The following is a 21,455-nucleotide window of genomic DNA, read 5'->3' on the forward strand; positions in this document are numbered from 1 at the left end:
AAGGAGAAGAACGTGAATGAAGAAGAATGGATATAAGAAAGTTTTTCAAGAAAGTAAGTATTCTTCACTGCTGGTAGAAACAATTAGTTAGCTCCACCCCCCAGCTAACAGCAGGAAGTCCCATGCAATTAATGAACCAAGTGCTCCCTGTTGGACAAATAAAAACCTAGCTTGCACACTATAGACAATCCCTGCACACGTCTCACCTTTGTTGTTTCGCAGTCAAAACTTACATTCCAGCTCTAAAAGAACACTGCTACTTAGCGAGCTAGTAAGTGTGAACTGCATTGTGAAGGCCCGGTTGTTTGTAGAGTTAAGAGTGCATTCTTTTTTACCATATACTATCTTTGGGGTGACTTACTTCTGGAGCATCAGCTGTGCACATGGTGAAACAGGAGCTCAGCTCATTCACGTGTGATTATCATCAATGGCTAATAATAATAATAATAATAATAATAATAATAATAATAATAATAATAATAATAATGATGAGCAAAAGTCTATTTGATCTGTTTGAGCTGTTTGTGAAATGTTGTGCTTGCGTGCTACATTTCCTCACATCCTGTGCATCTCCCCTGTCCTTAAAACCTAGTGGGAGGGACGGTAACAGCACAATCAACTCCTTTGTCCTGAGTCTTGTTGTTATTTTTCAGAACCTCAAAATGACAAAATTGCTCTCTAGCTGATGAAAAGGATTAATATATCTTATACAGAATCTGTCAGGTAAATGAAATGCCAAAGTTAGCAGTTGGTTAGCTTATTGTCAACACCCAGCAATTCTGCATGGTTTATTTAACTATACTGTTTAATTTTCAAAAAGCAAACATGAAATGTTGAAATGTGTTGAAAATATGTTGTATGTGTAAAAAATTAACTTTTCAAACACATACAAAAACAAGAGAAAGAGAACTCTGAGCTGCAGCAAAGAAGGGAGGAGCAGCAGGGAAATACCTCATCGGCACCCAGAGAGTTCACTGGAGTCTTTTAAGAGGCTGGGGATATCCAGGCTTATACAATCAAATAAATATCTTGGTCAAACTGATTAAATAGTAGGCTACTTAGTGGTGTGTCCACAGTATTAGAAGATATTACTAATGCAATGTGCCCAATTCCTTGATGCTATATGATGTTATCTGGAATTTATGCAACCGATTATCTATAAATGAGACCCCAGCGCATTAGAGGGGAGACATCAGCTCTTAAGTAAGAGAGAATGTTACAGGAGAAAACAAATTGCTAGATGAGTTATATGATTAGATCAGGAATAAAAGATCTCAGCAGGCCCATGTTTTCTGGACACCCATAAAGGAGCACTAAAAGTAGGCAGAAACTTTTCTTTTTTTTTTTTTTTAGATTTGCTGACTTGAAAACCTGACTGAAAAACATTCCCAAGAGGTGCAAGGAGGCTTTTACAATATCTTGTCAGTGCAAGATATATTAGGGCATTCAAAGTCAATTCAGTATTTCAGTACTGTAGATGGAGAGGTATCCATATAACAGTGGAAACATCCAGACAACTAAAGGTCTAACCACTCTGTTATACAAGCATACAATTAAGATGGCACAGCATGCAAAGCTGCTGTGATTAGACTCTCCAGAGAATAGTCCTTTTTACACAGAGTCACTGTATTATCTCCACTTCGGAGATTCACTAATTCTCTGACATTTCTTGTTCACACAGAACCAAACAGCTCCAGCATTAAGCCACACCAATGTGTAATTCTCACAGCAAGCTGGCGCTGCATTTCCAAAAGAAGCATGACGTTACACATCATGATGATGTTTGTGTGATTTGCAATGTGTTTCCCCCAGTGTTCACCTATTAATCTAAATATGTACTGTTTCTAATCATGTGGATGCTGTTATAATGTGTTGTGATTGAGATCCTGACCCACTAAACCTCCTGGAAAGTGATAAAGTTATGTCTAAATTACATAAACTCCATCAGTAAACCCTGTCGGTCTTTTTCCCTCACAGGGACGAATGATGTTTTCTTGGAGGAAGTTCAATGAAGTCTCAGTCAGGGGGGTTGACCATCATGGGGATTTTTTTAAAGACAGTTACTACAACAACACGATAGTGGAAGGAAATGAACACAGCAGTGTACTGTCACAGACTGAACAACTTCCTCTAGTTTATTCAGCTCTTGGCTGGTGTAGCAGGCTAAGCATTTTGTCCTGTTTTCTCCCCTCCCTCTTTTTGTTTATATTTGGTTACTATGGTTTCTGTTCCTCATTTCCACTATGCATTGGGGTGGGCTGGTACAAAAGGCAGTAGTCCACCCACCGGTTCTCCATCTGCGCTCCCCTCGTCACCTGTGTCACTTCGGGGTCAGAGGTGTGCCCGACAGGTATGGCCGCACGCTGCTTCACCTTGCTGCTCGTTTGATTTTGATCATTATGCTCAAGGCATTTGTGTTGTGTTGTGGGGCGATTGAATGCTGCTCCATGCTCCCCGTCCCTGTGTCCCCATTGTGAACAAGAGGAAGACTTGACAGTTGTAAACCACGCAGAGTGGCCTGGCCCTGAGGATAAATGGCTTCAGATCCAGAAATAAGCTGTTGATGCAGAGTAAGTCAAGATGGAGGAAGATATCCTGGGGAAGTCGGTCCAGCAGCTCAAAAAGTAGAGGGCCTCTGCAGAAAGCAGCAAGCCAACTTCATTTCAAGAGGAGCAAGCAGCATGCTTCAATTGGAGTTAAAGAAGGAATTCACTAAGCTTTCCAACTGTTTCAGAAAGATGCTCGATGCCAATGATGACTACAGGATTAGACTGGAGGCTGACATTAAGACTGAGGATAAGGAGGCAGGTCTGACGAACAGCAAGAGGCCGACATTGATAGATCTGTAAAAGAAGGCCAAACAAAGTTGGCAGAAATAAGAGACATTGTTCAAACAAACCTGTGGTCGAGATATGGAAGAAATGGCAATCCTGGAAGCAGAAAAAGCCAATGATAAAGCGGCTGATGTACCTGTGGACAGTGCCAATTTAGAGGGCTATGAAGTGCACCTCACGGGAGAAGATGCCACATGTGAAGGGGAACCAGCTAAGAAAGGTCATTGACCTCATACAGTCAGTGGAGAAGGCCCTAGCAGATTTCACAGAGTTAGGAAACTCTGGAGACATAAAGAACCCACTGGTACTTAAATCCATTGAAAGCAAGTTGCCTGATTTTATTAAAAGAGACTGGTTGATGTTCATGGTTGAACCCAGAAACAATGTCACATCAGGCAACCACTTTGACATGTTTTTGAAGTTCCTGAAAAGTCAAGAAGAAATAATAGAGAGACTTAAACAGCTCAGAACTGTGGAGACGATGGAGAAATCAGATTGTTCAGACAGAGAGATTGACTCAACAAAAACCACAAAGAAAGAAGAGCTTGATGAGGTATGTGGTGTCTGTGGTGATAGTGGGCATAACAGCAAAATCTTCTTCTGTGGAAGGTTCAAAAGACTTATGCTCCCTGAAAAGAAAGCTGTATTGAGAAAGCTGGGAGCATGCAGACAATGTCTTGGATGCCATGATGAAGATGGATTCTGCAGAGACACTTTCCTATGCAGAAATAAAGACTGTAAAAGGGAAGGTGGTGCCCCAGACCACCATTTTTTCCTCTGACCAAAAGGAGAAGTCAAAAGAGAGGAAGAGAGAAAGAGTGAAAAAGACTGCAAAGGTGAAAGCAAACTAACAGAGGAAAAAGAGAAGACCTTATCTGAACTTTCTCCATAAATGGCAGATCGATGCAGAAAGGCTTTCACCAACACCAACAAAACCACAGTGACACTCGATGCTTCAGGCAAGTCTGACCTATTGCAGAGAAATGGGCTTTCTGAACTTCCTGTCATCATGATGTTGATGTTGCAAGTCACTGCAAACGCAGGGCAGAAGATGGGGGTTTAATTGATCTTGCTTCAGACACAAACTACATTACCCAAAGGGTGCTGAAGAGCTGAGGTTAAGAAATGAGAAGATAACTTTATCTCAGAGCTCATGAAGTGGTCTGCTACAGCTTGGATGAAATTGCCAGAGTGCATCAAAGAATTGGAAAGGCCAGAAGAGGTTGAACTTCTCATTAGCCACAGAGAGGGACGATTCACTCCCCAGAGGGTAAAAATCATCAATGACCTCATCTTGTGGGAGGGTCCATTAGGGAAGACAGTGGGTTGAGCACATCCCGACTTGTGTGAGGACAGCAGCTGTCAAATATCAAGAAATCACAAGTCCAAAAACTGACACAGCCCAGCTACAGCAGCAGGATGTGGCTCAGACCAAATTTATAGCTGCCAGTAACCGTGAGTTCCTTGAGTGGTGGCACTGGGACAGCATCGGAGCTGCATGTTAGCCAAGATGTAGAGGATGCCGACGTGGAAACTGTCCACCAGGAGAAAAATAAATGACCCTGGCAGAGGAGAGGGAGCTTGAGCCACCTGGTGGCGCCAATCCCTCATTCGGTGACAACACCAGTTCGTATTGTATGGAATAGTAGCCAGAAATACAAAGGTGTAAGTATGAATGATCTTCTTCTGAAGGGACCAGACGTTCTCAACCCTATCAGAGATGTCCTGCTGAGATTCAGATAAGGGATGCATGCATCTCTAGGAGACATCAAAAAGATGTCCAACTCTGTATGGCTGGAGGAGCGTGGGATGCATCTTCACAGGTTACTCTGGAGGGACAGCCCAGACGAAGAGATAAGTGAATATGCAATTACCAGAGTCAACATTGGGGACAGACCTGCTGGTTGCATTGCTCAGTTGGCTATGAGGAAAACAGCACACCTGCCCAACTTTACTCACTTGGAGGATGAGCGCAGAGTCATTGAAGACAACAGTTATGTGGATGACCTCTTAACCTCCCAAAATGACCCAAATAGACTTGACGAAATCACAACAACTATTGAAGAGATCTTGAAGGCTGGAGGTTTCTTTCTCAAACCATGGGTCCGGTCAGGGCAAAGTGGGAGGCAAGGAATGGAGATGGAGGTTCTAACAGGCAAAACCTTAATTCTTCCAAATGAAATGAGGGACGAAGACAACAAAGCCTTGGGCATCGGCTACCAAGTGGATGAAGATAAGCTCTACATGTTAACCTCAGTTAACTTATACAAAAGAAAGAAGAAGATGAGAGTTGGAAAAGATCTTCTCAAGGAGGAGGGGAGAACTGAGATACCTCATCCACTGACAAGGAGGGCTCTCTTAAGCCAAGTAGCTGGACTGTACGACCCACTGTCTTAGGCCTTGTTTACATGTACCAAAACAATCTTTTTTTTTTCCTCTGTCTTCCTTGGCATTGTTTCAAGAATATTTGCATCCACACAGATCTACTGAAAACGACTCAAAATACTGTAGTTCACATTCCAGGCCTCTAGGTGGCGCCTGAAATTCACCAAAAAACGGAGAAGAGACAGAGCATGTGCATAAAGCTTGCGCGCTGTTTACAAACAAGCAATAGAAGGAGAATTCGAAAACAAGAAGAAGACGAAAATGGCTGGTACAAGGAAACCAGAAGCATTTGTGTGGACCGTTAATGAGGTTGAACTGCTGCTGCAACTCACACTCGACGAGTGAGTTGCAAGAAGCACGAACACAAGCAGTAGTCCGCCGTTGTTGTTGTTGTTATGAGACGTTGTGGGGTTCAGAGGTCGGAGGCTAGCGGTCGAGGGTTGGGGAAATGACGTCATCGAATTGAAAAGCATGCGGATTCGCCATCCACATAAGAACGGGAAGGCTGCGTTTTCGGATTTTTCCAACCTTAGACTCGTTTCCAAAAAAGTGCGTTTTCAGTCACTGTGTTTTCAGGATCCGTGTGAACAGTCAGCCAAAATGATGCAATACAGGTGTGTTTGCGCACAAAAATGCAAAAGAGCATTTTCGTGTGGATGGCCTCTTATTTACAACTGCTAAACAGAAGGGAGCAATTCTTGTTAGAAAAGCATTCCAGGAGGGAGGGGGTGGGAAAATAACCCAAAAAACCTGGGACCAACCTCTCTCAGAAAGCCTCAGAAAAGAAGACATACAGCTTTTTGAATAATGTGTGCAGCTTGGATTGGTGAAATTCCACAGGAGCCTAACACCAGCTCGATGGGAAGGGAAACCGTTAGGCATCATATTCTTTGGAAGTCACAAGACCTATAGAGCTGTGATGTACCTAAGGTGGAAGACAAGTAAATGCATTAAATTTCAATTCATTGACTCAAAAGCCAAGCTGACACCCCTGGATCAGAAGGGAGAAGCTGTAAAAACTGAGCTCAGTGGTGCTGTCTTTGCAGCCAGGATCAAGAAGTATGTGGAAAAGCATGCTCGAATGAATATTGAGAGATGGTTCCATCTACTTGACAGTCAAATGGTCTTGGGAGCCATACAAGGAGTCAGTTATGGGTTCAAAACATTCTTTGCAAAAATAGAGTGGGTGAATTCCAGTTGGACTAATGCAAGACTGGTGGTGGATCCGTGGAGATCTGAAGGATTTGAAGGAGAATTCCACATGGCAGACCAGAGTTCCTGAAGTGGCCAGTGGAGGAGTGGTCTATACAATCATCTGGAAAGGTTGCAGCACATGCCAGGGAGAGTGTGGACAAGCTCCAGAGGAAGGCATCCTCAGGTGCATTAATAAGAGCTCAAGCAAGAAGGAGTCAGCAGAAAGAAGACCCACAACCCACTCAGGAAAGTCCAAAGAGTGAGACACAAGAGGAAAAACCTGTGGTAAACCCAACTCTTCTTCTAAGAAGGAAGCCCACTGGGTTAAAGATCTTGTGGAAGTAAAAAGATTCAGTAGCCTGTCCAAACTGGTGAGAGTCAGTGCCTGGGTTTGTCTAGCTGCCAAGCAGTGGCAGAAGAGAAAGTGCCGGGCCCCTAAACAGTCAAAGTGGGAGGTAACACCTCCCTAGCAAGCTGTGCTGACTGTCAAAGAACATGAACATGCACTCACAGACCTCTTCCTTGCAGCTCAAGAAGGTACACAACTGTAAGCAAACTGGCAGTATACAAAGATGTGAACTCTGAACTGCTAGTTTATGGAGGCAGAATTCAGACGTTCAACGAAGAAGACAGCAGTGCCAATTTTACCATTTGAAGCATGGGTATTGACATTGCTGGCACAAGAATCGCACAAAGCAAACCATGAGGGATAGCAGGAACCCTTCTCCGGATGAGGACAAAAGCCTGGATAATAAAAGCCTATACTTGCCAAGAAAATAGTTGACAGCTATGTGGTCTGCAGGAAAAACAAGGCAAAACAATGTCAACAAATCATGGCTGACCTGCCTCTAGAGCGAACAGGCCCAGCTGCACAGTTTGAATTCACCACCATGGACCTGTTCGGCCCTTATGAAGTGAAAGATGAGGTCGAGAAGAGAGCTAAACTCAGAGTATGGGAGATAGTCTTCTGCTGCATGGCTTCTCAAGCCATACACACTGAAGTGGTGAGTGACATGTCATCTGAAGGATTCCTGCTAGCCTATCAAAGGTTCACTTCACTGAGAGGACACCCCAGGAAACTCTGGTCACTAACTTTGTGGGAGCCAGACCTGTTCTGGAGAAGCTTCACAAATTCCTCGACCGACTAAACAAGTCTGAACTTGAGGACACAGCTGCCAAGCATGGTACAGAATGATCATGGAAGATCCACCCTGCAGACTCTCCCCATAGGAACAGTGCAGCAGGAATGCAAGTAGCAAAGTGAGCATTGTGCAACTTTGGTGGAGATGGTGTTTTCACATGGGGAGAATTCCAAACTTTTCTCCTCGTGGCAGCCAACCTTGCAAATAAGAGACCCATCGATGCAAGAACTCAAAGCAGACTGTGTGGAGTACATCACCCCAAAATCCCTGCTTTCAGGACGTGGCAATTCAAAGGGAGACCCTGGAGATTTCCAGTTTGATGGCTACCCTTACAAAAGACTTAAACATATTCAAGCAGAGTTAAGCAATTTCTGGAAGAAGTGGAGCCAATTTGCTGGACCTAATCTGTTCATAAGAAACAAATGGCACACCAAAGAGCGAAATGTTGCTGTTGGAGATGTGGTCTGGTTGGCTGACCAAAACAACCTGAGAGGACAGTACAAGCTGGCAAGAGTGGTCAGCGTCAATGCTGACAGCAAAGACATCGTAAGAGATGTGCTTTTGAAGACTTTTAGACTTAAATTAAATGTTTAAATTCATTTAAAATGCATTCAAAATCTTTAATTAAAATGTTAAATTAAAATGCTAAGTTTTGTTTCTCTTTCTTTAAAGGTTTACAACCTAATTTACTGACCAGACCAATCAACTGACAAAGCCAAAAGGAAAATAAAAGTGATTGAGTCAGAAATGTTAGTTATCCTTGTGTCCTTTGGAAGTTGAACAAGAGGAGGACTTGACAATGGCATTAGCCACTGAGAGCATGCAGGACCTGACATTTAGCTGATTAGCTGCCCTTTTTGACCTTGAAATCTCAATGCAATCAGAAGACAGCTGTTTGTGTTGGATAGGATGCATTGAATCCAACTGTAGTCATCTGGCAATTTAGTTTCTTTAGCTTAGTTTTCTCAATTCATATGCAATTATGGTCAAATTATACAAATGGCTTTGAATGTGGGAGGAAGTCCGAGAGAACCCATACAGGCAAGGAGAGAGTATGCAGACTCTGGCAGAAAGCAGACTAACATTATGGACTTTATTATGATTAATTCAATGATTAATGATGATTAAATTTAAGCAGTTTTACACTTTTAATTTGAAGTGCAGCAGCTGTCAGTCAATATTTTGTTTGTTGGAATCAATTATAGTCACCAACAACTCCTTCACTCTTACTTAAGACAGACTTAAAAAATGTCAACTTTTCTTTCAAGAAGTAAGACACTCTGAACAACAACAAAATACTTTATCCTTCCTTTTATCTGAAAATTCAAAAAAATAAAAATCACATATTAAGAGACATGATTTTCACTGGAAAATGACATCTCAAATGTTAACAAACCTGACCAAACCATACAAAGATCTGATTTTAAGTCACATTATTTTTTCAACATGATCAGCTAGGTTACCTATTGTTTCTTCAACCTGCTCCCAAAATAAGTCATGTCACAAAAAGAAAACATATTTTCACACATGGCCAATATGTACACACTACTTTGCTAAAGCTAGAACAAGTTTGGTTCCCAAATAAATGCAGTTGCAGTAGCACTCTTTTTCTTCTCTGATCTAACACCACACCACCCACTGGCTGTTAACATTAATGCAAAAGCCTGGTCAGCAGATCTAGCAAATGGGGAAGAAAAGATTACACAAGTGTTTATTTTTCTTCATTGATCACAACTATTCTTCTGTCAAGCAAATTTAAAAAACAGTTTTTGTTCAACATACTATTTCCTTGCACAAACTTAGAAATGCATGTTGTGTGTGTGCATGTACAATCTGCCCACATTCTCCCATGTGACCCCCCCCCCCGTCGGTGACCTCCACTGGCTTCTTGTTGGGGCCCTCATCCAAATCAGTATGATGGTACCTCCGAACATTGGTCAGACCACAAGTTCAAACAAGAGCCCTTCATTTTACTACATCAGCTGGCCGGCTAGTACCCCCATCGCTGAGAGCAAACAAAGCCCACTCAGTGAAGTCGCGACTCTTCTCTGTTTTGCCACCTCAGTGGATGGACGAAATCTCGACCAAAGTCACGACAGCAGAATCTCTCTCCGTCTTCTGCAAAAGACTCCAGACTCATTTTCACAGACTTCACCTCAACCTCGCATAGCATGACTTGTCTGTTCATATCTTCAGCACTCTAATCATAGCAGTCATGCATTTAAAGTATCTTTGACAAATAGCAGCATTATTTTAGTGGTATGAGGCACCACTGCCATATTAAACTTGGTTTGGCTGCACCACAGCCCCTCTGGCTTATTAGCCAATAACTGCTCTTACCAAGGGGATAAAAGTAGGCCGTGTCCCTCCTCCTGACCTCTCGCTTCCTGTCTCTTCGGCTCCCCCACTTCCAGGTCTTTGTCTTTGCTGCTAGCATCCTAGTGATGGCAACGGCGGTTCTTTTTACTGTACTGAATCTCTAGAATCCGTTCATTAAAATTATTCATTCAAAAGATTTGTTCACCAAATCGTTTAGTGCTCTCCAACTCCCTGAACTGATAAGCAGCCAAATAATCTGTCATTCAGTTCATGATTCAGCCCTGAGGTTCATATTTACTTACTGAGGGACGGTGCGTTCACGGACTATAGTACACAATCATTTTCGGGAGACAAACGCTAACACCAACAAAGAGCATTGCTGGTCAATAATGGCTACTTGACCACTGCTACACTGCTGCCGCTGCTTCGCCGCGGTCCTGTTGCTTCACCGCTGATCTGCTGTTGCTGCTTTGCTGCTGCTGCTCTGACGGCCTGGTTCGACCTTTGGTCAACCTGCTTCCCGCTACTGGCCCTGTGTACCACTGCCGTGTGTGTGTGTGGGGGGGGGGCTTTAACTTGTGCAGGACGTTACGAGCATTCAAGGACTGTCTGCCACTCTGTGCGTTTGAGTGTGCGTGACTGTCTTTAAAAACAATCTGCCAAGGTTTGGTTTAATGGTTTGTTTATTTTCTGCTTAATGGTTGAATTTCTGTGTTAAAACTGGGTTAGAACGTGTTTAATTGTTGAGTTGATATCTCTGGCCGGAGACTCTTTTGTTTCTTTTGTCAGGTTGATTTATTAATCCAATTTAACACTTCTCAGTTTATTAATTGATCATTTACATTTGTTGGCACGCTTTATAAAAGATTGTTTGTTTTTTGATTTTGAGCCCTTTTTAATTGTGTTTCTCCTTGCCCTTCAGAGCTGAAGGCCGACGGTGGTGGTGGTTTTCCTGGGTGGTGGTGGTCCCCTGTGTGCTGTGTGATCCCTTTTCAAGATTTTCTTTGTTTACACGTCACTTTTTGCTGTGTGTGTGGGGTGTTCTCCTTTTTCTTTTGGATGTCACTTCCCCTACCAAACCCCTCCTCCAGCCGGTAAGCCTCAGACTGTATCCCACTTTTTTTTTGGGCTCCCTTCTTTTCTGTTGTGATAAACCTTGTGCTTAGTTTTAATAATAAAGTGTTGTACATGATCATTGAACCCTGTCTCCTTCCCTCCCCGAGTAAACAAACCTGAGTGTCCTTTTCATTTTGAAGGTAACAACTGACCTTTAGTACAGGTCCTTGGGCCCTAACCCAAGGTGGCGTTGTCAGTATTTGGTGTATAACATAGTAGTCAACCCTTGTGTCGCCACAAACCTGGTGCTGACGGCAGGATACACTCAGTGGAGGTAGAGATGTGTGTTCCATGTTTTCTTTCTTTATTTTTGTCTTTTGATTTTCAGATTGCCTTTTGTGTGTGAATGAATGAGATCTTAGAGTGAAGCAGCGGTGAGTCTGTGGGTTTTCTTTTGGTAGCTGTGGCTCTAGCATTTAGTTTAACTGTAACTGTGTAGGAATGGAGGGAGAGCTAGAAGAGTTGAGGGATTTGGTGGCACAGTTGAGGGCAGAGAATGATAGATTGCAGCAGGAGCAGGCTGCGGCCGTGCCTGGTCCTCGTACTGCACCTTCCATTCCTGCTGAACCTCTCCCAGCACCGTCCACTTCTACCGCTCCTGTAACAGAGCGACTGGTCCTTGTACCCAGAGCTGTAAAGTGCCCAGTGTTTAGGGGTAGATCAGGTTTAGGGCTAGAGGAGTGGATTGAGGAAGCTCAGGCTTGCATGAGGACTCACCACCTGTCCACATTTGATCAAACATTCTTTCTTTTCGATCATTTAGAGGGAGAGGCGCATGAAGAAATGAAATATTGCTCGACCGCTAATAGATGTAACCCAGCCAAAATTATCGTGGTTTTGTGAGAGCTGTATGGTTGCATCGACTCGTAAGTGGCCTTACAGGAGACGTTTTCTCTCAAGGCGACAACAAGATGGAGAGACTCCCTTGCATTGATGAGTTTGATGTCTGTGTTGAAACAAAGTGCTCCAAGTGAGATCAGTTTATCGAAAATGTCATTGATGGCTCCCTTCGTTGAGAATTAAAACAATTAGTGCGCAGGCAGCCTACCGTCTATCTGCTGGGAGAGAGAGGGACTGCCAGGGGGTGTGCGGGGCCGAAGCCACTCAGTTCCTCTGCTGATGGGCTTGCAGTGTGGTGTCCAGACTGCTCCTTCAGTGGCTAGTCCACCCCAGGCTTCAGAGCTGCAGGAGGTGAAACAAATGCTGAAGCTCCAACAGGAACAGCTTACGCATCTCACAGAAACTCTTGCTCAGCTGCAGGTCGATCAGCAGTGTAACCCTTCTCCTTACCATGGTCCGGTCATCTGCCGGCGATGTCAGCAGCCAGGCCATTGCGCCAAGGAGTGCAGAGGAGAGCATTTCCCTCCTCAACCTTTAGTGTCTGCTTCCTCGCGGCCAGCCTCTCAGCGGGATTCAGCTCAGCATTCGGGAAACTAGCACCCGTCGAACTGTGGAGCCAAAGTTTGAGGGGAGCTGCCACTGGCTCACCTGTCGTGTGGGGGAATGGGAGAGATAAGCTCTTGTCCACACATGAACGTGGTTATGGAGTGGAGGGCAGACTCTTGGGCTTTCTATGAGAGGACTTTTTTAACCCTTTAAGCGCCAAAGTCGCAAATTTGCGACACAGCACTGTACTCAACAAAACAGCTGTTTTCTCCTAACGGGGGGTTACATGTCGTTCATACTCCTCACCACTAGCTAGCAGACATCTCTTACTTAGCTCATAAATACGTCATGCTTCAATGCAAAATGTTCGAGGAAGTCCCATGCAAACTGTTGGGTGAGAGACCGGAGCTATTCTGCTGAAGCGGCAATGGTGGATTTAGAAGTTATTGAGACGAAATAAACGACAATAGCAAGCAAATAGTTGACACGTAGGGAAGTAATTGAGTTCCCATTCGCTGATTCTGAAATGGAAAATCTAACTTTGGGAGATGACGGTCGGGAGATTAGTGAGCTTGCTAGTCGCGGTGCGTCTTTGTATAGCAATGGCGCTGCCGCGCAGAGCGAGGAACATGCACAAGCACAAACATACGACCCTTTGCCCAACATAGGTGGGAATGGAATTGATACACAAACTCGTATCAGTAGGGGAGTGAATGGATGTGGTAAAAGTAGCGGTGGTGGTGAGAACAGCGCTGGGACCAGCGTTAGTATTCACTCTTTCTACCGCGACGGTCACGTAGCATCCATCCGCGGCAGTGGTGCAGCTGTGCGAGGCAGCAGTGTTCACGAAGCACCGAGCACACACGAGTCCAGCTCTTCTCACAACACTAGAGGGGATGGCAGGGGGAGACGTGGGTGAAGTGTCCGTAGAAGGGCTGATGGGTTTCATGGGGGAAGGCAGAACAGGGCTGGACATGATGATGAAGATGATGATGATGATGATGATGATGGTAATGGTGGATGGGCTTACTTTAGAGATGAGGAAGTATATCAGGAATGGATAAAGCTCTCTGATGAGCAAATTGGATATCGTGGTGACAGAGCTATAGTTCTTATTCTCTCTGTGCCTTGCCATGACAGGCTCCACATTCTACAAATACTGCAAACTTTTATCTGGATAGATTGGCACAGATAAGGCCTCTGCAGCTAAAAGATGCCTACTGTTATATAATAATAATGATAATAATAATAATAATGATAATAATAATAATAATAATAATAATAATAATAATAATAATAATGAAGAGAAGAGAAAACAAGAAAAGGGAAAGAAAAAAAGACAAGAAAAACAAAAAGTGTCCTGGGGGGGTTGTGGTGGGTAAAAAAAAGAAAACGCATACTGTTTACATGAGTTTTGTGGTGTAGTAATAGTTTACAACTGTTGGCTTAGAATGTACTTTTTCCCTGTTCACTTGATGTGTGGACAACATAACAAATGGATGGAGGGGATGAATATGATGAAATAAGTTCAACTCTCTTTCAAAATATCAGGTATTTCATGGAAATGACATAATCAAAATCAAAATCTAGTATTTTTTAAAATAAACCCCGGCGCCTAAAGGGTTAAAATAATTTATATAAAGTCACACGTGTATTATAATTCATGTACAATGCTGTACAATTCTATATTGTGATTTATTATTTTACATGAAAAAAATATTCTGACAGATGTTGTGGCTGGCCAGAAAGTATGAGAAAATAATCAATTTTTGAAAAAATCATGATGTGCAAAATGAAGTAGAAAGGAATCTTCAGAAGATGTATTTTATTGAAGTATTGTTCATTCAAATCTGAAAGTAAAATTAATCTTTAAATATGTACTCATCCTTTGGATCATGAATTGTTTTGAGTGAAGTCATAGATTCATATTCATATTTTCTTGTTTCTGTGTTATAGCATGTCACTTATGCCACAGTGTCTCTTTACAGAATGTTGGCCATATGGGAGTCTGACCGTAGGATCTGAAATGTAACAATGAGCCTGATAGTTTTTCTAAACCAAGGGTAGAGAAGGGCATAAATTACAGGGTTTAGACAGGAGTTAATGTAAATCAGAAACATCATGAAGACCTCAGTTTTAGAACCAACCATGATTTCATGGCCTACAAGAGACACACAGTAATATGGAGAGTAACAGATCACAAACACAACTACAAGGATACCAAGTGTCCTGGCTGCTTTTATCTCAGATTTCTTGACTTGACCAGTCTTCAGAGAGACAGTTGCAATTTGGGATCGCATGGCACGAGCCTGAGACACAGCCACCACAAATACTCTCATATACAGAACTATGATGACAGTAATGGGAAGAATGAATCTGACAACAAGATCAACAACTCCTGTAATGTTGACCACGCAATCCCCATTGCAGGAATTATACCTGCCTGGCTGCTTCAGGTTATCATATAAAAGGAAAATGCTGTAGGCAACAGAACAAGTCCAACACAATAAAATACATATTATTGCAAGTCGTTGAGTGGCTTTGACTGTGTAATGCAGAGGATCACAAATAGCAACATAGCGGTCAACAGATATGAGTACCATGTTTCCTACAGATGCAGCGACTATGATGACCGGTAACAGAAAATACAGCACACACATGAGATCACCCAGCATCCAGCAGGTCTGTGTCAAGAGTATTTCAATTGGCATCACCAGAGAGCCCACAAGAAAATCTGAGACAGCCAAAGAGAGTAGAAGGAAGTTTGTGGGAGTATGGAGCTGCCTGGAGAGAGAAAATATCATCATTATGAACAATAGCACCAATATTATAATATTACTAATGTTAATATCCTGTGAAGGTTATGTGCCTGAAGTGGGAGATAGAGATGATGACCAGCAGGTTGAGAACTGCAGTGATGAGAGCAATGGAGTATAGTAAAATACTAATAAGCAGAGTGTCAAGGTGTGGAGGCTCTGGCCTCCTGCAGGAGGTATTGGGCAGTTTAGGAAAGCAGAGTTCAGCTCCCTCCAGCTCCATCACCACAGAGAGAAGGAGGAGAGAAGCTGCTGAGCTCTGGCAGCTTTCTGACCAAAGCTGTCTGACTTACTGACTTATTTCTAACCCTTCCCTTTCCCCTTCTCATTAAATCCCACCCACTTCTCTTTGCTACCCAAGAGCGACAGGGTTTGAAGCCAGGTTTTGTAGTGATTATGTCATAAAGTGATGCACTGTGGCCCAAAATTACTTTTTCCCATAAGGTTGAGTTTGTGATTGTGACTTACTGAATTATTTTTGTTTTTAATTCTAAAGAAAACTACTATTAGTAATTATTAATTGATAATAAATGGACCGATCCTACCTTTGTATTACAACAAAATTGTGCACAGATGACAGAGCTCTAAAATTTTACCCTTTAGAGATCAATTTGACTTTTGACCTCTTAACTTTTTTTCTGGACAAGAACTCTTTATCGTCACACACATTCAGACTCTATACATCACAGTGAAATTAGTTCCCTTCATTGAACTCATTCCTGAAGAACATTGGGTAGTAACTGTACAGTTGTGTTTCCTTGGTTGATGGCTGGAGAATCAACATAATATACCTGTTATTGAAGGTGAGGGAAAGTAGAGCACCTGGAAGAAACCCAGAAAAACACCCCCATTGACACCCTGTTCCACATAATAGTTAATGTGCTAATGTGCTAATACCACATTTCAAATGCTGGATTGCTGTTAATATAAGACTACTTGGTAGGAAGATACAGCAGAACAATGCCTGCTTTGTTTGGGCTTGAAAATAGATAAATGAAACTTATTTTAGAAAAACTCTTATTATTTTCCCTTTAACACCCTGTTCCACATAAATAGGTAATATGCTTACATCATAATACCACATTTCAAATGGTTGACTGCTCTTAATATAAGACTACTACTAGGAAGATACCGCAGGCCGAATAGTGAACATGCTTCTTCGAAATGTGGAAAGTTCTCTCCCCCTCCCAATTGAAGGGCTGTGGCCCTCAAGTGAGTTCACAGATTAATCAGAAACCTATCTGGCTTATTCATCCCCTGACAAAACAAAATATATTTCAGATGTCAAAGAACAATGCCCCCGATGACGAGTATAAAAACAAGGATGTTCACGTCGCCCGGAATGGCGTTACTGGGGCCCCACCATGGAGTCAGGCCTGGGGTTTGGGATCGCAATTGAGCGCCTGGTGGCCGGGTCTTAGTCCGTGGGACCTGGCTGTGCTCAGCCCAAAAGAGTGACGTTGGCCTGCCCTCCAGTAGGTTCACCATCCGCAGGAGGGTTCGGAAGGGGGCCGGTGCCATGTGATTTGGGTGGCGGTCGTGGGCAGGGGCCCCGACGACCCAATCCCCGGACGGTGCCTTTGGCCATGGGGACATGGAATGTTACCTCGCTGGGGGGGAAAGAGCCTGAGCTAGTGCGGGAGGTTAAGCAGTACTGACTAGAGATAGTCGGGCTCACCTCCACGCACAGCCTGGGCTCTGGAACCCAACTCCTTGAGAGAGGCTGGACTCTCTTCCGCTCTGGAGTTGCCCACGGTGAGAGGCAGCTAGCTGGTGTGGGCTTGTGTTGGGGTTTGGGCTTTGAGATGGACAGATATAGCCCAGTCGGCAAATCTTAGTATGGTGACTTTTTTTTATTTACTCCCAAAATCGCAGAAAAATACCCACAAGTGGCAAAGAAAAGTGGCAGGAATATTTACAACAGGACGAAGAGTAAAAATATTTACAGAAATCACAGCAGCAATTGGGACCCACACGCCTCTCAGATGAATGCTCCCTCTCAAGTGAGCTGAGCTCCCTTTAAATACCCCCTTGGCCCCTCCCTCGGGCAAACCAATTAACCCAGCACAGGGGTTTCAAAATGTAAACTGGGAAACAGAATACCAAAACACAAAAACCTCATTAATTTTAACACTAGTATTGTGGCACTAACAACCCAGCATATGGCTGTGTCATTGTTCACACAGATCACATCAATTCACCATACTTTCAACACAAACAATAATATTAGTATAGTCCGTGGTCACCTGACCCATTGAAGAACACCACCCAGCGCTATTTATGACGTGATCCGGAACTGCCTCTGTTCAGCCCATGAACCCGAGACAGACCTCTGCCGCAACAGCAGGTGAGCGTATGTGTACGTGTGTGTGTTGCGCAGGCACCAAGTGTGCACCCTTGACGACCTACGGCGGGGCGCACAGAGTTCAGGAAAACGGACAAAAGTTTGTGTCACTGCTGGACTGCGAGATGCGGTCTGTGGGGAAACAGTTAGGACGGAGCTTGGCAATGAGAGTGCAGTCAGGGAATGACAGGCGTTTAACGGCACTCCGTCACAGCTTGCTTATAGCTCCCCAGTTCAGCCGCCATGTGTTGGAGTTTTCCCTGGTGAACGAAATGGTTGTTTCCCTCTGCCTTCGGGCCAGGGATAGGTCTCTCACTGTTGTTTCAGCTTACAGGCCGAACAGCAGTGCAGAGTACCCGGCCTTCTTGGAGGCCTTGGGAGGGGAACTGGAGAGTGCTCCAACCGGGGACGCCGTTGTTCTACTGGGGACTTCAACGCTCATGTAGGCAACAGCAGTGTTACCTGGAGGGGTGTGATTAGGAGGAACGGCCTAACCGATCTCCAAACGAGTGGTGTTTTGTTACTGGACTTCTGTGCTAGTCACAGTTTGTCCATAACAAACACCATGTTCAAGCATAAGGGTGTCCATCAGTGCACGTGGCACCAGGACATCCTAGGCTAGAGGTCAATGATCGACATTGTGGTTGTGTCATCTGACCTCCGGCCGTATGTCTTGGACACTCGGGTGAAGAGAGGGGCTGAGCTGTCAACTGATCACCACTTGGTGGTGAGTTGGATCTGCTGGCAGGGGAGGAAGCTGGACAAACTCGGCAGACCCAAACGTATTGTGGGGGTCTGCTGGGAACGTCTGGAGCAACCCTCTGTCAGGGAGGTCTTCAACTCCCACCTCCAGGAGAGCTTTGACCTGATCCAGAGGCAGGCTGGGGACATTGAGTCTGAATGGACCATCTTCTCCACTTACATTGTTAACGCGGCTGTTTGGAGCTATGGCTGTAAGGTCTACGGTGCCTGTCGTGGTGGCAATCCCCAAACCCGGTGGTGGACACCGAAAGTAAGGGATGGTGTCAAGCTGAAGAAGGAGTCCTATTGAGCATGGTTGGCTCGGGGGACTCCTGAGGCAGCTGACGGGTACCAGCAGGCCAAGCGTGCAGCAGCATGGGCAGTCGTGGAAGCAAAGGCTCAGGTCTAGGCAAAGCTCGGGGAGGCCATGAAGGAGGACTACTAGTTGGCCTCGAGGAAATTCTGGCAAATCATCCGGTGCCTCAGGAAGGGGAAATAGCCCTCCACCAACACTGTTTACAGTGGAGGTGGGGAGCTCTTGACCTCAACTGGGATATTGTTGCACGGTGGAAGGAATACTTAGAGGATCTCCTCAATCCCACTGACACGCCTTCCATAGTGGAAGCAGAGGCTGGGGACTCAGAGGATGATTCATTCATGACCAAAGCCGAAGTCACACAGGTAGTTCGGAAGCGTCTCAGTGGCAAAGCACCGGGGGTGGATGAGATCCACCCTGAGTACTTCAGGTCTCTGGATGTTGTGTGGCTGTCTTGGTTGACATGTCTCTGCAGCATCTCGTGGCACTCGGGGACTGTGCCTCTGGACTGGCAGACCAGGGTGTTGGTCCCTCTTTTCAAAAAGGGGGACCGGAGGATGTGTTCCAAGTATCGGGGGATCACACTCCTCCCCAGAGAAAGTTTATTCCAGGGCACTGGAGAGGGGACTTTGGCCGATAGTTGAACCTCAGATTCAGGAGGAACAAAACGATTTTTGTCCTGGCCGTGGAACACTGGACCAGCTCTATACCCTCCGCAGAGTGCTCAAGGGTTCATGGGAGTTTGCCCAACCAGTCCACATGTGTTTTGTGGACTTGGAGAAGGCTTTCAACCATGTCCCTCGTGGCATTCTGTGGGAGGTGCTTCGGGACTACGAGGTCAGAGGCCCTGTACTAAGGGCTGTACAGTCCCTGTACGAGGCGCAGTGAGGGGCTGGAGGGGGTCTGGTCCGGGAGCCACTGGATTTCATCTCTGATTTTTGCGGACTATGTTGTCTTGTTGGCTCCCTGGAGCCAGGACCTCCAGCATGTTCTAGGGTGGTTTGCAGCCTAGAGTGAAGCAGCTGGGATGAGAATCAGCACCTCCAAGTCTGAGGCCATGGTTGTCGACCGGAAAAAGGTGACTTGCTCCCTCCCAGGTGGGGGAGAGTTCTTGCCTCAAGTGAAGGAGTTCAAGTATCTTGGGGTCTTGTTCACGAGTGCGGGAAGGATGGAGCATGAGATTGACAGGCGGAACAGTGCAGCAGCCGTAGTAATGTTGTCATTGTATCGGTCTGTCGTGGTGAATGAGAGCTGAGCCAAAAGGTGAAGCTCTCAATTTACCGGTCAGTCGACATTCCTACCTTCACCTATGGTCATGAACTTTGGGTCATGATCGAAAGAATAAGATCATGGATACAAGAGGCCAAAATGAGTTTCCTCCACAGAGTGGCGGGGTGCTCCATCAGAGATAGGGTGAGGAGCTCTGTCACCTGGGAGGAGCTTGGAGTAGAGCTGCTGCTCCTCCACATCAAGAGTAGTCAGCAGAGGTGGCTCGGGCATCTATATCGGATGCCCCCTGGACGCCTTCCTCGGGAGATGTTCCTGGCATGCCCCACTGGGAGCAGACCCCGAGGAAGACCCAGGACACGTGTTCTTAAGGACTTAAAAAGGTTCTTAAGAAGGGTTTGGCTAAGAAGGAGCGCAACGCTATGGGTGTTTCCCAGACGCGTTCTTAACTGCCTTCTTAGGAGAACCTTAAGATCAAGCCATAGAAGCTTCTTAAGAAGCTCTTAGTGGGAGCTGTCCACCGCGGTGGTGCTGAAAGGGTGCAAAGGTGAGGAGAGAATCCATGGGCACAGGTGGTGGAGCACCAGGTGGGACGACCCTCACTCCATCATCGGGAAGACGGCCTATGAGGGCATTAGTGGGGGCATTGATGTTCAGGGGGACAAGGGGCTCTCAGAAAGTGAAGACGAAGAGGAGCCATCCGGGAACGGAGCAGGGACATGCACGCCCCCAGGAGAGGATGACCCTCCACAACCGTGCCCTGTCCCCACGCGCCAACCAGCAGAGCCCGGTGTCCGCATGTGGGGAGGCTTAACAGGGTGGCCCACAATAACAACCTGCACCTGCAGCGAGACCCATTTTGGTCCACCACCACCTGGGTGTTGATGGCCGCATAGTGCTTTCTACCGATCCAGCAGGGATCCACCAGGGAGGGATTGTGGATAGGAATGAGGGTGCCATCCACCACACAGATCACCTGGGGGATCCCAGCCACTGCGTGGAACCCTTGGTGGACCTGGTGGACCTTGTCCTGTGTGGTGGGCATCTTTATGTGGGTCTGGGCATCGCGCAGGAGAATCAGTGTCACAGCTGCCACACTCCATGACACTGATGCCTTGCTGAGGCCGGTGCCATCCCCCACCACCTCCAGGAAGCTCCCCATTGCGTAAAAATGCAGCACAGCCAGGAGCTGCACCTCTGGGTTGTGAGCAAAATTGCAGTGGGTTGCTCTCTGGATGTGTGGAGACACCAGAGTGATCAGCCGTTGTATCTCCACACGGGGCAGCCGGTACTTTGCCTAGACAGCCCGGTCTGACAGCACGTCCAGTGGGGAGAGTATGCAGCGAGAATGTGCTGTATTGCAGCCATGGTTTCTCACAGACATGGACTTTGGCAACGCCTTTATATAGAGTAGCAGGTGGAGCATCTCTGGATGAGGTTCAGCTGATTTCAGTTACATTTGTTACCTTGATACCTGTGAAATGCCACAGGGTTGTTCATGTTTTTTTTATGTGTAGTACTATAAACTCATATATGTAGATGAGTGTGGAAAACTTAAATGTGATATTCTATAAAACGTTTTTTTTTCTTCTCTACTATTAGCCTATGTTTCTTGCGCCAGTGGTCCACAGCTAT

The 21,455-nt window shown here is 45.3% G+C and overlaps 1 protein-coding gene across 1 annotated transcript; it reads right to left on the reverse strand.

Annotated features, from left to right (window-relative positions):
- Nucleotides 1–14,358: 14,358 nt before the first annotated feature.
- LOC119025925 (trace amine-associated receptor 4-like) lies at nt 14,359–15,415 on the reverse strand. Its single transcript, XM_037109956.1, has 2 exons — nt 15,246–15,415; nt 14,359–15,160 (listed from the first exon to the last, which is right to left on the reverse strand). Exons 1-2 carry the CDS (start codon nt 15,413–15,415, stop codon nt 14,359–14,361), a joined length of 972 nt encoding a protein of 323 aa, XP_036965851.1.
- Nucleotides 15,416–21,455: the final 6,040 nt, after the last annotated feature.

The sequence above is a fragment of the Acanthopagrus latus genome, chromosome 9, assembly GCF_904848185.1.
Source record: "Acanthopagrus latus isolate v.2019 chromosome 9, fAcaLat1.1, whole genome shotgun sequence".
In the NCBI taxonomy this organism is placed as follows: Eukaryota; Metazoa; Chordata; class Actinopteri; order Spariformes; family Sparidae; genus Acanthopagrus; species Acanthopagrus latus.

What these genes read in the sequence shown, in the direction of transcription:
- LOC119025925 (XM_037109956.1), bottom strand. Translation starts at nt 15,415, where the DNA reads ATGGAGCTGGAGGGAGCTGAACTCTGCTTTCCTAAACTGCCCAATACC. An exon ending in ATCTCTATCTCCCACTTCAG is followed by an intron (nt 15,161 to 15,245) that starts GCACATAACCTT and finishes TTCTCTCTCCAG; the next exon opens with GCAGCTCCATACTCCCACAA.